The sequence below is a fragment of the Notothenia coriiceps genome, unplaced genomic scaffold, assembly GCF_000735185.1.
Source record: "Notothenia coriiceps isolate Sejong01 unplaced genomic scaffold, NC01 NC01_scaffold00037718, whole genome shotgun sequence".
Classification (NCBI taxonomy): Eukaryota; Metazoa; Chordata; class Actinopteri; order Perciformes; family Nototheniidae; genus Notothenia; species Notothenia coriiceps.
Genome location: NW_011370419.1, coordinates 1732 through 16657, shown reverse-complemented (window position 1 = coordinate 16657; position 14926 = coordinate 1732). Strand labels below are relative to the sequence as shown.

Sequence of the window (14926 nt, the reverse complement as noted above, 5' to 3'; positions counted from 1 at the left end):
TGACAAGTGCAACAGGTGAAGATGAAGTTGTTGCGGAATTGTTGTGAGTACCCTTTTCAAGACCACAATTCAGTGAAAAGACGGACATTATAACGGTGGTGGGGGGTGGTGTGTCTACAGAAGGTCCGGTTGTGATACACGGTTCGCCACTGGCTCCTCCACATGAATACGGCTGGTTTAAGGAGAGATTTGTTGCAACATGAAGTAGTTTAGACAAAAACAAAACAACATAGATGTTGATGGATGCTGAAAAAATAAGGATTATGTTTGCATCCGGACTTCTAAAGAAGTAGCTGAAACTCACACACGTGTTAAATCTCTGTAGCTTCATCACTACAAACACCATTTGTTCACATTGTCATTGATACATTATGTAATCTGTAGATAAGACGCCCGAGCAGCAGACGGAGGAGGAGCGGGTCCTCCAACAGATGCTGGATGTGGTGGACATGAGGGACTCGCTGGTGTCCTTCCTGGAGGACAAGAGGCTGACGGAGATCGGAGAGGAGCAGGAGGCCTTCTCCATCATGGAGGCCAAACGCCACTCCAAGGCAGGAGCTCAGGTCCACTGGGCGTGAGGCAAACTCGGCATGAACCTCTTTGTACCGTGCAGTAGATGACCTCACATCTACTGTGTGTGCTGCCTCCTGACTTTTCAAAGCCAGAGATGATTGTTGCAGTGGCATCTGTACGACTAGGATGAAAAAGGTGAGGCTTACGGGGCAGAGGAGTGAAGGGCAAAGCGGCCCCTAGAGGGAGACATACGCCTGGGGATCTGAGGCTCTGAGATGACGCATTCATACCTCTGTGGCTCAGCCCTACCTGATGTGTTAGTGGGGTCACAGCAGCAGAAGAAAAAAGAAAATGGACCGCTCATCTTCTGCTGCATCCATCACACAGAAAGTGATCCAAACAGAACCTGGGATCAGTTTGGTGTTGGTGTCAGAAACATGTGTAAAGCCAAGACTAAGCAGCATCACAAAACCACATTGGGGATCCTGCTAATGGAGCCTTAGACAAAGATCTTTAACAAAAGCACAGGATGGATGGAGTTTTTAAAAATACTTTGATGAATAAGTGCTACTGTTCACAATGACATCAAATACGTATAACTGTTTGTATGCTGAATAAATTCTAGATATATGAAGATGGAGACAAAAAAAAAGAGCTAGTTTAAAATATTAAAAGTAATAAATTCATGATTTCATTTTATCATCCAGAGTTTTGTTGCCACTACCTGCTGTTCAACATGTCCTTTTCCCGATTGCACGTTGGATTTTAATCTCAGGGGTCGACGGTTCAGTCCTCTTGGGTCAGAGTTTGGTTTTCACCGGCGGCTGCTTTCAAACTGGTGGTTTATTATAAAAACATGGGGGGTTTTAAGGAGAATGAGAAACAGACTGAACAGCTGCTTCATGTATTTATAAACGCTACCTTTTATCATTTTGCAGGTGTTTCTGTTCAGGTGCTGGCAGAATAGCTGACATCCAGACAAAGACTGTTTTGTTGTTTGTGAAAAGGGCCGTATACGTTCATCGTTCTGCCGCCACCTGGACGGCCTTTCACATTATATCAAATAAAGATCATGCACTTTGATGTTTTAGGTTTCATGTTTTTGATAATGATTGTGATGTCCGTCCAGTCCTCTTGGGGTGTTCGTTTCTTACTGGACAAATTGGCCTTTTGTATATATCTGCAGCACAGTACTGTGGTTATATATAGAGTTGAAATGCTCGTGCTATTCTACCTGCTAACCTCCAGGGTGCACACTTGTCCCTCTCCATCAGTAATGTTGTTTATTTAAAAAGTTGCATGTACAAACAAATATCTAAAATTGCAACGACATTAAATAAAATATATATAAAATAGTAAATACAACATACGGCTAGGGCTTTTTGTGTACATTGTTATCTTCAATTATGCTAAAGCAATTACAGTTTTCATTAAGGGCTTTATTGAAGTGAAGCAACTCGTTTAGGGTTCACTGTCATACATTGAGATCTGTGTATATAAAAAGTACAAAGAATTACATTGTTATTAACTAAACAGTCATAAGTGTTGTGTAAAGGCTTAGTAAATATAACTAACTTTTTTCCTCTAAAATATATTAAGGCACAAGTATAAAATAGCACTAAAGCGGAATATTTCAATAAAAGTTATTCTATTGTATTGACGTGCAGCACCTGAGCAAAATGCAGTTAGCAACATGCCTCCACTGCAGTTTACACTTTGACAATACTAATCTCTGCATGGGCGGCGCCAGAGATTTGTTAAAAGCATCAATCTGGTGCACTTTGAGAGCAAAATTAAGAGGATATGGATACATCTCTCAACACCCATATGAAACAGAACTAAACAGATTTACTTTTTCTTTATGGATATTTTACTAATCACTCACCTTTTAAACTGTATTCTTGTTTTTCTGTCATATAGTATTTCATACTTGTTTTTCGTTTATTCTCTTATTGTTTTATAGCCTAAGTATACTTATCATATGAAGGTGTGCCTCGGAAATACTTGCTTACATAAATGGTGATCAAACAGTTTTGAGACCCACTGACAAACTTAGACTAAAGTTAACTATCTACATACTGAGAGAGTCCTTTACCTCACTGAGCTGACGTTATCTGACAGGAGAGGACTTTCCTTTCACTTAAATGTCGTAGAAACAATAAACTAATATCCGTTAGCGCAGCAACAACAATCTTGCTCTCGATCTCGTGCGCTCGTGCCACACACACGGAGCCGAGCTTGAATGAAACACCCAGAAGTAGGCTACTTGTACTGTACTGTAGCATATCATTTTCGAATCAATCATTTTTCAAATTATGAATTTCACATAGGCCTATATTAAAAAAAACGCATACATTTCTTGGGGTTGCTTGGCAGTTGCTAGGCCAATTGTTGGTGTTGCTGTAGCAACTGCAAGCTACCGCCTGGCACCGCCCCTGTCTCTGTTGGACCCATATTATTATTATATTCTACTGTAAATATTAAGAAGATATTATGATTTTAGGAAGCCTCTGTGGAGAATGAGCCCTACTTTGTTGTGTTATTAAATGAGGCCTGAAGGTGAATAATTAAAGGAGATGTGTTGTGTGCAGTTATCACACACGGGTCACTAGTTTATGCTAACATTAATCTCCGGTTATGTCAGCAGTGAACCATTTCAGAACCAATTCAATCATCTTATGTAACGCTTTATAAACACCTCAAAAGAACTCATTTTGTTTAGTGGATTTAAATCCTGATTCATTTTACTGAAATATTTTTTCACAGCATTAAATATGATGACTTAAATGTCTTCTTTGGCTCTTCTTCATGTGAGGGCGCTTCACTTTGATTTAGAAGTCTTTTTCCGTCACTCATCACGTTATACAAGGCATTGAACAATGTCCTAATCCTGTTAGTGTAATCTCGTTGTCTTTCATTTAGTCGCAATGGATCCTAAGAGCCTGAGGCACTGTGTTTGTTCTGTTTCTCCTCTGAGAACCATGGGCAGCTTGGTTTAACATCACTTATGTGACATACGAAGAAGAAGAAGACATTTATTAATCCCTGGGATGGGACAGTAAGGAGCAGAGGTGAAATACGCATTTAGATCCTTTACTTAAGAGAAGGAGGTGTTCTGCAACTCCATTGCAAGTTGAAGTCTTTAATGAAGTAGAATGTTACCTAATGAGAACATATTATGTTCTTTTGCAAGTTGATATTAGTATTTAGTGTTTCCTTGCTTTAATGTTGAAAAAGCTCTTGTTTTTTTTCTCATAACTGCCTGTGCTGCAGCACCTCTTTTCCCCCTCTGCCTGAAACCAGAGCCCCAAAAAGCACAGTTTTAAGTAGCCTCTATCTTAATGCAGGACTCTACTTGTAACCATGTGTTTGTAATGTTCCTTTAATGCTGCTCAAATGTTTCTCTAATTGCTTTTCTGTAATAACTGTGACTAAGCATCTTCATCATCATTCCTGGCGCTCTCGTTATAGAAACGGCTGCTTCCTTCTTCAGGCCTGATGCTGGCTCTCTTCAAGGATAACACTTCAACTCCTTCTGGTTATAAAATACCTGAAACTGATAAATGAACATGACAACCTCCTCGCCCAGTATCCATGACGACATGATGAGCAGGTAGAGATATTATTATGTCGCTATGAACGGCACGTGCCTGAACCTCAGGTATTCTGCATTTCCTCAACACTGCAGCCTTTGATGGTGGATAGACTGAAAGGACATCACTGTCGCTGTTCCTTTTGATTAGAAATATGTGAAGCTAATTATTCTGCAGGGCACAAACTGTGTCCATGTCCTTTGTCTGCAGTAAACACAGGAGTGCAGAGGGCCAAATGTTACTCTGACCCTGTTCCTCCATGTGAGGCAGGTCACAGGTGAGATGAGCTACGTGTGCAGATTAATAAATAATCCTGTTAAAGTTGCCTCTGAAGAATACTTTCACTGTAACATGTTTAGAGCCTAATGCTGCGCTCATCCCAGTCTGGGGCCTCGGTGTGAAATGTGTAATGACATGTGAAAACAACTTTACAAAGACCTTTCCACCGACAGTTCTCTCCACACCTTTATATTAGGACAGGTTCTTTTGAAAAGGCTTTAAAGACAAAACAAATATTGACAGGTTGCCTACTTCTAATCATTTACATGTATTATTTTATTTGTATGAAGCCCAAAGTCCCAAACAATGATTACATTAAAACAACAAAAATAAATAAAAAAGAGATTCATGTGATGTATTTTTGGGGGGGTTTCAGGTGATAATTATTGCATCTAGATTACATTGACATGTAACTGAGTAGTTCTTCAATACTTGAACATATGTGATAAGGTACATTTGACCAATGTTGACAGTGGTGTAATGTTATGAAGTACATAATAAAATGTTGAGGAACTTGCACTTGTTATGCTCCTTTAGACTGCTACTCCACTACATTTGTAAGGCATTACTTTTAAACTAAAAACTCAACATTCACATATATGAAAGGTTAACAAACCCAGAAGCAGTTTATTAATTAAAATCATCTCCACATTTACCAGCTGTGATGAACGCATCAATAATCATAACTTAATTTCATATTTATATTTCTGAAATGTGCAATTACTCTTACAGTACTCTTACTTTTGGTACTCAAGTATATTGATATGCCAATACCTTTAATTTACTTCAGATTTTGAATGGTATTAAATATAGGTACTTCTTCATCATCGACTATCAAACATTAATGCTCTGCTGTGCTGAAACGTGCAAAACTCAAGTGCGTGTATCTGCGCATGCGCGTGCCCATGTTGCTGTTATGAATTGATCTTGCCGTTTTGAAAGAAATATTGCTCATCTCTGCGCAACACGCTTTGTTTTCTGTATAAACCTGTGGCTGCTGCGCGGATCTCTGCAGCAGTGCGCCCCCCCCCTCTCCATGGATGTAATCTCTGACTCCACAACAGGTAGCTCCTCTTTTGATGTCTCAGACTCAGTAATCCGTCCAGACCTCGCAGAGCATTTGGCAGGAGAGTCAGAGCGGTACTCCTCCAGCGCAGAGTCTCTGGGTAAGTCTCAAATCTGAATCTTTTTTTATTTTAAAGTAGACCTGGAAACAACTGTTGTTTGCTTTTAACAGCAACTCGGAGTAAAGTAGTGCGCCAGTGTTGCCTTATTTGTATTCTGTTCTAGTTTTTCTCCTCTATAACATCCTTCATGCATGAGTCCAAACTTGTGTTTTAAGGTGTTTTCGCGCTCAGGCGTCAGAGCTCTGCTTGGTCTGAATTTCTGCTTGTTTTTGCCGCAGAGTGATGTTTCCGCAGATCCTGCCAATTTGGTGTTTCTGGTAGCGTTAGAGTAGAAAGGAGGTGCTGCAACCCACTGTCAATCACAGCAGCATTTCCTTGCATTGACTGGTGTTTATGTGCAGAAAAAAAAACCGCGACTCTACTCTAAAGCTTGCACGTAAGGGACTGTAGAATGGAGAGAACGTGGAGGAATTGTTGCGCTATTTCAAAACAACAACACTGCATTGAGATGTGGATCCCTGCTGCATGGTTTGACTGCAAATGAGCTTTGCATCGCTGCTTGTGCTGTTGAACATTTCTCTGCATGTCTGTGTGAGTGTGTGTGTGCATGTCGTGAGCTGCTCTGCTGAATAACAACACACTGCTGCTGCGAAGGAAATCATTACTGCGGGAGAGCAGGAGGTGCCAGACCTGTGTGTTGTGTGCGGAAACAGCATACCCTCAGGGGGATCTGTGTGTATGTCTGTGTGTAATGGACATTGTTTGAATGTGTGGGGATAATAATCTAGAGTATAATCATTTTAATCGCTTAATTGTGTTCAGCTGCATCATCTGAGTTACTGTATGCATTGACTTGAAGATAAATGAAAGCGGGATTTAAAATGTCAGATTTTCTTTGCTCATCGGTTGCTCTTATATTCATGTATTATGGGCTTTTACTGTATACAGTACATTTTGAAGAGATTTGTAACACATATGAATTGTTGAGGCTATACTTTGGTGTTTATTTATACCTGTAACAAGGTCAGTTCTCGATATCAAGAGTTAATCCCTTATATAAGAGAAAAGAGGCCAGGAAACTAAACTGGGTAACCTGCTCATTCAAAGTGCTCCTAATCCTCCTCAGGACATGTGGTTTTATTGGATAATTCCCTCCTAATCCTAATGTTTATTAGTGAAACAAATGTCTTTTTTCTTGCACAATAATGTGTGATGATCCTAATTGTGCAGGAAGCTTATTTTGGAAACATCATTTTGCTAATTATTATATTTTCAATGCATTTTTGACGATGCAACAGAAAACAATCAATGCAACAGGTTCTTATTACTTTTCTCCTTGTTTGACTTCTGACATTTTATCAATTCATACACTATGTTGTCATTTAGATCTGGTACAGTTTGCCTGGCTTTGCACAGCTTTATAAATTCCTGTAGGATTTTAAACCCTAACCTTTTGTCATCCAGACAAAGAAAGCTCGTCCTCTGACGCACCAACACCTGCATCCATCCTTTAAAGACTGTTTAATAATCTCTGATTATGATTAGGACGTGGACCTTATGTGTTCTTTCCTTTCTTCTTCTTTCTAAAAGAAGTCCCTGTTGAAGTCTGCGCAGAGATGTGTCGACAGGAGGGCGAGTGGATGAAGGTCATCGACGACATCCAGGAGGTGTTCGACTTCATGGAGGAGCTGGGATCGTGAGTACATTTATTTGTAATATTTATTGAGCGGACTGGTTTTACTTTCCTGTTCCGTTGTTGTAAACACTACAGAGATTCTTCCGTGGTACCTCTGGGAATATTTAGCATTTCTGAAGGTTTAGTTTGAGAGATATTGAAGTCGATCACAGTGTCCCATGTGTTCTGACTTGCACGTGCCGTGACGATAAAGCCTCCACATGCTGTTTGAGTCTGAGGACAGATGATTGGATTGACATGCTGAGGCCTACTTTACCGAGGACTTAGTCAACAAGATGCTTTGCCCGTGAGAGGGTTAGTCTGTCTGTCTCCTCATGGTGTTCTCATGGTGTTCTCATGGTGTTATGTGAGTCACCTAAGCAGGTCAATACAATTAAAAAATCTATCTGTCTTTTAAAAATGGCCATTTTTTCATTAACGTTTCCTTGAATTGTGAGACTCACAAAAGAAAGGAGAAATGTAAATACAAATGTAAACATCTGTTTGCAAAACAAGTTGAGCTGCAGTTGAATAATTGATAAGTTGATTGACGTTGAAATAATGAATACTATATTTTGATGACATTATTTATTATTTAGTTACATTTTTAGGCAAGAATGCCAAATTTGAGCTAGATTTTGAAACTTTATAAACAAAACAGCAGTACTGGAAGACGTTTTTACTGTAGATATTTATCTTATGTACAAGTAGAAATAGTACAGTGTTCAAATAAGTAAAAGTAAAAAAGTATTTGCATCAAAATATGCTTAAAGTACCAAAAGTAAAATAACTTATTATGCAGATTGACTCATTGTCAATTTAAACCATGTGTGTTACTAAAGTCCTATTTAAGTATTTATTATAGGTTGTATCAGTAATCAATATAGGCACATTGACTAAAAGTATTCAACACGTTTAATGGAGTAAAAGCAAATGATCTACCTCTGAATTGTAGTGGGGTAGAAGTACAACGCTTCAGAAAATGGAGATACTCAAGAAAAGTACAAGTACTTCTACATGTTACAGTACTTGATGGATGTACTTTACACCACTGATGGAAACTGTGCACAGTCTTAGCTAACAGTCTCCTGACCTAATTTCAGTGAAGTGAACTCAGCAGGTCTTTTGGAGTATTTCTCGAGTGTTTGGGGAACAGCTGCTCAGAGGCCGACTGTAAACAAGGGAGCGATGGAGTGATTGCTGCTGCTGCTGCTGTGTGTAAACAGAGCGATATGTGCCGAGGGCCGAGGATGTTCCAGAGCAGCGGTGAATGCAGAGTGAGGAATGAGCGAGGCCCCTAACCAGCACAGGACAGGATATAATATGTGGTCCAATTAGTGTGCAGCAATAACGGTGATTTCCCCAAACACAAAACAGTTCTGGAGGCGTAATGGAAAACTAGGCGAAGATATATGAACACACTTTCTCCGACACCTCATCTAACAAATTAATAATTGTTATTCATTTTGCCTCTACTGTGACCTATATTATTTTGTCCCCATGCTTTAATGTTCAAAAAGCTCTTTATTGTTCTCATACTGCCTGTGCTGCAGCACCTCTTTTCACCCTCTGTCTGAAACCAGAGCCCAGTTTGCTCTGATTGGTTAGCTGGCCGGCTCTGTTGTGATTGGTCAACCGCTTATAGATGTCCCGCCCCTTAGCCTATCACATACAATGTGTTTGAGCGCTAGCTAATAGAAGTGAAATGCTAGCTCTGTTCTGGAAGTAAACAATGCGGTTGCAGGCCGGGGGGGAGGGGGGGGTGTGTGGGAGAGAAAGATGTTTGCCTCCGTAGACGATTGACATGCAGAAAAACCTATATAACACACTACAGGAAAGGGAAACCCAAAAAGCATAATAGGCCTCTTTAAAGGTGTCAACAGTGAACTCTCCTGCTGTTTCGCCTGATCTCCGCGACACCCTTTCTGTTTTCCATCATCATAAAAAGGAAGCTAATCCAAAAGGGACAGGAGATTGCGTGGGACACCAAACACAGCCTGTCCCTCGGGCCTCATCACACACACACACAGTGTAAACAACAACAACAACAACAACATAATTGTTTCCTGGCAATCAGGGTAATCTCTTCAGGGGTGAATTCACCTCTCAAAAAGCACAGAGCAATTTTATTCTCGTTAACATCTGTGAATTTTAAGCGTCCCACTTTACACACTCCAGTAGTGTTATTAGCCTTTGTCTTTCTTGTTGAATATATATTTATATATGTATAAATTCTGTCTGGTATTAGCTTGATTGATGATTTCTCTTGAGAGACACGATAAGCTTCGAGGAGACCCGCGGAAGAAAATGAGATGTTGTAACCACGGAGAAATCAGTTGTGCAACTGGATGTGAAGAGCGGTGATGAAGCTGAGAGACAGCTCCTTCCTGTCCGCCTCCCTGAGAGCAATCAGGCTGTTTTTATAGGGTGTGAATCTTTTGGTATCTCTCAAATCTATATAAATAAATATCAATATAATATAAATATCTATAAATTCAATTTAAAATCAGCTCTCAATTGACCACACACATTTCAGACTCTGTGTTTATTATCCCTCCGGAAACAACTGAAGGTGTGGCTGATCATGGAAAGAAGCAGAGTGAAGTGTGAATAAGATCAAAGCGTTTTCATATTTAAAAAGGTTGATTTCAATGTTGAAAACACACAGATTATAAGATGTAAACATGCTCTACTTAATTAAATCAACTGAAGAAGTATTCAGGAATAACAAGCTCAAGTTATACAAGATAACTATAAATATTAAACATTTAACATTTTTATTTCTCAGAAACGATATGCTTATAATGACTCTATAAAACTGGTATTTTGTGAGATTTTTCAACAAATCATGGACTGGATTGCTGATCTTTAGTCAAACATTAAGATATATTGCCACAGAAACCCATTATAAAATAAAAAATCAAGAGCAACAAGTGGAACCAAAACATGCTAAAATAGAATAAGACAGGTTTAAAATCCAAAAATAAAAGTGCAGTCAAGATAAGAATAATTATTTGATTTATTTGAAGGCAGTGGCGTGCAATAGAAGCACTATCTATGTTTTTTGTTCTAACGAACACAGTTATTTTTAAAGAAGAAGAAAGACAAGAAGAGGACCTTTCATTATTTATCCCACCAGGGGAAATTCACTTTTTATCTACATCAATACTGACATCGTCCAGCGGGGGATTGTCTCTCCACGTTAGATAACCTCCCATCATGCCTCAGGGTCAGGGTCATCAGCACCCAGAAGGCAGAGTGACACCTGTCTGCCCTTGACCCCCCCCGTCCCGTCCCGTCCCGTCCTGCAGCGGCTTGTGTTCCTCAGATCTCTCTCAGTCTCTGACCCTGTTCCCCAACTCTCTGTTCCCTTGCGTAAGGGATAAAGCACCTAATCCCGCAGGTAGAACAACTATTCCCAGACAACTCTGAAGATAGCATGGACACAGAGCAGCATAATAAGCCTCTGACATGTGATTGGTTAATCCACAGAGAGCTTCAGTGCAGTTTAATTGAATCCCTTGATATTGCTATTTCTGCCGTCTGTTTATTCGTATTCGCTCCAAGGCCTTTTCCACCTCTGTGTGGCGCAAGGAGGCGGAGAAATGACATGATGAAACTGTCAAATGTATAGAAGAAAAACAGGAAACATGTTGTAAACACTGTAAGAGTGTGAAGATGTAATGTGGCTAACTTGGTTATGTACAATTGTAACACACACCTGCCTACCAGCACCTTTTAAACTCACAATTTATGGTTTTACAGGGAAACAGTCAGGCATTGTTCTAGTTTTTACATTTGGTTTTTGAATGTATATAGACGACCTGTTCCCCCCTGTTTCCAGACCTTATGCTAAGCTAAATTGCTAATTTCATCAGCACTATATTGAATGGAAAAAACGTGAGTCGTATCCATATTTTCATCATCCAATTATCTCTTCTAAAATGTTAAATTAGTTTAACATTTACCTATACAGACTAATGGGACTCACATTACTCTGAATCAAAAATACGTTCATTTTAAGGCTTGCAAATAGATAAAAATTGCTGAAAATCATTCGCATTTGACCTATAAACACAATAGAGAAATGAAAGCATGGAAGACATTCTGATTGGCTGAGAATAATGGAAAGTAGGTCCATTAAGAGGCAACTACTATGTGCTGTTTGTGGGGGAAACTTCTGAAGCAATTGGAGTCAGGACTCAAAGAGAGACACGATGGAGAGGGTTAGGGTTAGGGGTTTATTTGGAGCTTCGGCCGGAGAATTCACAAGACATGTCACGGGCCACGGTCTGACCACACGGTTGAGAGGCCACAATCAATTCTGAAGGCCCCTTCTGTAGCTCGAGGCTTTAACTAGTTCAGAGCGTAATAATCAACAGTCTTCAATAGATAGACTAAACAGCTGAGGACACTGAATCACATTTGTTGTTGCTTATGGCTCGGGGTCATCTACACCCCGAGAAGGATGTGTTCAAGATGTCCCACAACAATAACTATCTCTGACCGAGAGTTGCCCGGTCACAAACTGGTAACAACAACAACTTGCTAGGGCAGCCCCTCCTTAAGGGAGATAGCATGCTGCCCAAGGCTGGGCATCTGCGTCAGAGGGCGAAACGTAAACATCTATGGAAATTATTCCCTGACACTGTTCTTGTCCAAATATGTTATTTACGATCCCATGATTCTAATAAAGTGAAGCTTAATTTCTCCTGCTGTTCTTCCTTTCTCTGATGTTTTCAAGCGGTCAGTGAAGGCATCATCAATAACTCACTTTCATTGTGTTTGTGTTGTTGATGAACAGCGGGGCGTTCTCAGAGGTGTTCATGGTGAAGGAGAAGAAGACGGGGAAGTTGTTTGCCATGAAGTGTGTGAAGAAGAAACAGACGCGAGACCTCAATCTGGAGAACGAGATCGCCGTGCTGAGGAGGTAATTAACGTTTGCATTTTTAATGAGCGTCAAAACATCTCGTATTCTCTCAGTAGTCAGTGTGCAGAGGAATCGCACTGATCCATTTCTGTTGTTTATGTTGAAATATGTGAATTATGTTGTGGGTTTATAGTTTCTTTAATCTTTTCAGTGCAATTTTACTTATTCTGTACATGTTTTAATTGTTTACTCTATAAATATATACTTTTATTTTGTTAATATGTCTATATTTACTGTTTACTTCATTTGCAATGTTACACAATTTCCCAATTTGAGATAAATAAAGTTTACATAATGTAATTCTATCTGATGTAGTCTAATCAAATGACATTTACTGTCTGTTTATTTTTATTTTTTAATCATGTGCAATGGCTTTTCTACAAACAGCTTCAACAAAATAATTTTCCAATATAAGATCAATAAAGTAAATCTAATGTAATCTTATTTGATCTAATGAAATCTTATTGTATTTAATGTTATCTGATCTAATGATGGCACCTTTTCGTTTCCCTTTTCAGGGTCAAACACGACAACGTGGTGGGGATGGAGGATTTCTATGAAAGTCGGACCCATTACTATCTCGTCATGGAGCTGTGAGCGTCCTTTACATTCTTATTCAAATGATAATAATAACTTTATTTGTATAGCACCTTTCATACAGGGGATTGCAGTTCAAATTGCTTTACATCAGTAAGAAATAAGACATACAATCAGTGTAAAACAAGCAGCAAGAGCAAAGCATAAAGTGGGATGAAATAATTAAAAGGAAAAACATGGAGAATAAAACATAGAGAAATAGTGCAATGTCAATCACAGAGAATAGTGCAGTATAACAGTGTAAAATCAGTCAAATGCTTTGGTACATTTAAAAAAAAATAAAATGCCTAACGTATTGGCTTCCCTAATATTGATGGGTAACGTGTTCCACAGTTTTGGGGCGTAGTTTACAAAGGCTGCTTCCCCGATCTATAGGAGCGTATACGTAATAAATCGTAAGTCGGTAATCGGGTCGGGCGTCTTGCGTCTCTCTAGTTGAATACAGGGTTGTGTTTTATGTTTGTGGACGCTTCTTGGCCTACTCGTGCTGAATGTCCTCCGCAGCGCAGGACCGCAAGATGAGGCCCCTCTGTCCCGCGTCCTTTCGGACGACCGCTCAGGGTCGTCGAAGTTGACTTCGGTCAGGCGATTTCGCGGCCCTGAAGGTCCTGGCCGCCTTGGAGACAGGCCGGCGCGCGTGCATGAGTGCGGCGACGCAAGCGTAGAACGCGACTGCAGGTTTGGGTTCGTCTTTCTTCTTTTCACTCAGGTCGCCGAACGTAAAAAATGGCGCCGCCCGGGGCTGCGACGGATTATGTTTTGTGGGTCCGTTGTTTAGAAGGAGCAGCACTTGCGCTAGACTGAATCAAAGTACTCTTGATTTCTTACAAGAGTCCGGCGAAACACCCTTTTTCATGAACCACACTTGGGCGGAATAATGAATTACGAAAATTACAAAAAGTAAAAACATCTCGTGAAACTTAACGGAACACAACTTTACACGAAATGTTTATTTGAACGGACGGAAAATGCTATGTTAGAAACTGTAGTAACCCATATAAACTCTTGTGAACTAGAGGATGAAAACCAAGTGTACAACATTCACTGTAATTACTTGTAGACACGAAGTCATGAAGCCCGTGAATTTGTCAACATTAAATATTTTCTAGTAGACACCGAAGTGTTTGGCAAGGAAAGGAAAGTTGAAACTGGCAACAAAACAATAGAACCAATGATATACAAAATAGTTCGCCGAATAGAAATGATTATATGAACGTATGTGTAACATTACATTATATAGACTTTACACGAAGTGGGGTTGCTGGGTTGAGTTTAGGTCGTGGTCTTGAAAAATGCGACGATACTGTTAGAACGTGATTACATGTAAGGGTTCTATAACTTCACTGACAATAATCATATATATTCCTAACGACACGAAATAAAGACAGAATTACAAACGTATACATATTAACACAGACAACTAAACACATATATACACTATATGTATAACATAAATAACATAAGCACTAACAACCCTTTGCCAGGAGACAGACATGTGGTGTTTGACTTTCTAACTGTTATTTCAACTGAAACTGTTACGACAACTTATCTTTGTACAAAATTGAAACAAACCACTAACTTTCACAAATCGGTTCACTTACATTCTTGAATAACAAATTAATAGACTAAGGATGGAAGTCCAGAGCTACGTGCACACAGCAAGAACACGTCCATCGAGTGCCGCACGTCGTGGACCGCCTAGTGCGACGACCGCAGAAAAGAGGCTCATGTGGGGGCCAGGTCTTATGCCAGTTTCTCGAGAGGCGGACGTTGTGACTTCTCTTTTGTGGTGACGGTAAGTTTACACTAGCTTATAGGGACAATAATAAGAAAGAATCGAGTAGACTAGTAAACTGGTAAGGTATTTAGTTTTACTTACGTCTCTTCGATTAAGTACGAAAATCGGCTGAATCTGATGACGTACGTGATAAGTGACCGGAGGGGGGTCTTTCTATAACCCTTCTGAGGTCGAGTAAGTTTGAGACGTCGCTCTGATGATTGCTTATGGTTTCCTCCCTTGTGTAATCAGGGACAGAATCGATGAGATGTGACCGAAGGACATTGAAAATCTTAACTAAACTTCCACGAAGAGGAGTGTATGTTTCGAGATTTACCTGTTCTCGGGGTCGATGTAACGACTGGAGATTATTTGATGTGTGGGCGGTCTTGTGACGCTAGTAGTCTACGTCCAGATAATCTCCAGTGGTCTTTC

General features: G+C 39.9%; 1 protein-coding gene across 1 annotated transcript in view; it reads left to right on the top strand.

Annotated features, from left to right (window-relative positions):
• Positions 1-5334: 5334 nt before the first annotated feature.
• LOC104967782 (calcium/calmodulin-dependent protein kinase type 1G-like) overlaps positions 5335-14926 on the top strand; it is a gene marked incomplete at its 3' end in the record, with an annotated part of 10735 nt that continues 1143 nt past the window's right edge. The window contains exons 1-4 of the mRNA XM_010797306.1: positions 5335-5551; positions 7103-7208; positions 11992-12117; positions 12636-12710. Coding sequence (XP_010795608.1) covers positions 5422-5551; positions 7103-7208; positions 11992-12117; positions 12636-12710 — 437 coding nt within the window. The remainder of the gene's footprint in view (positions 5552-7102; positions 7209-11991; positions 12118-12635; positions 12711-14926) is intronic.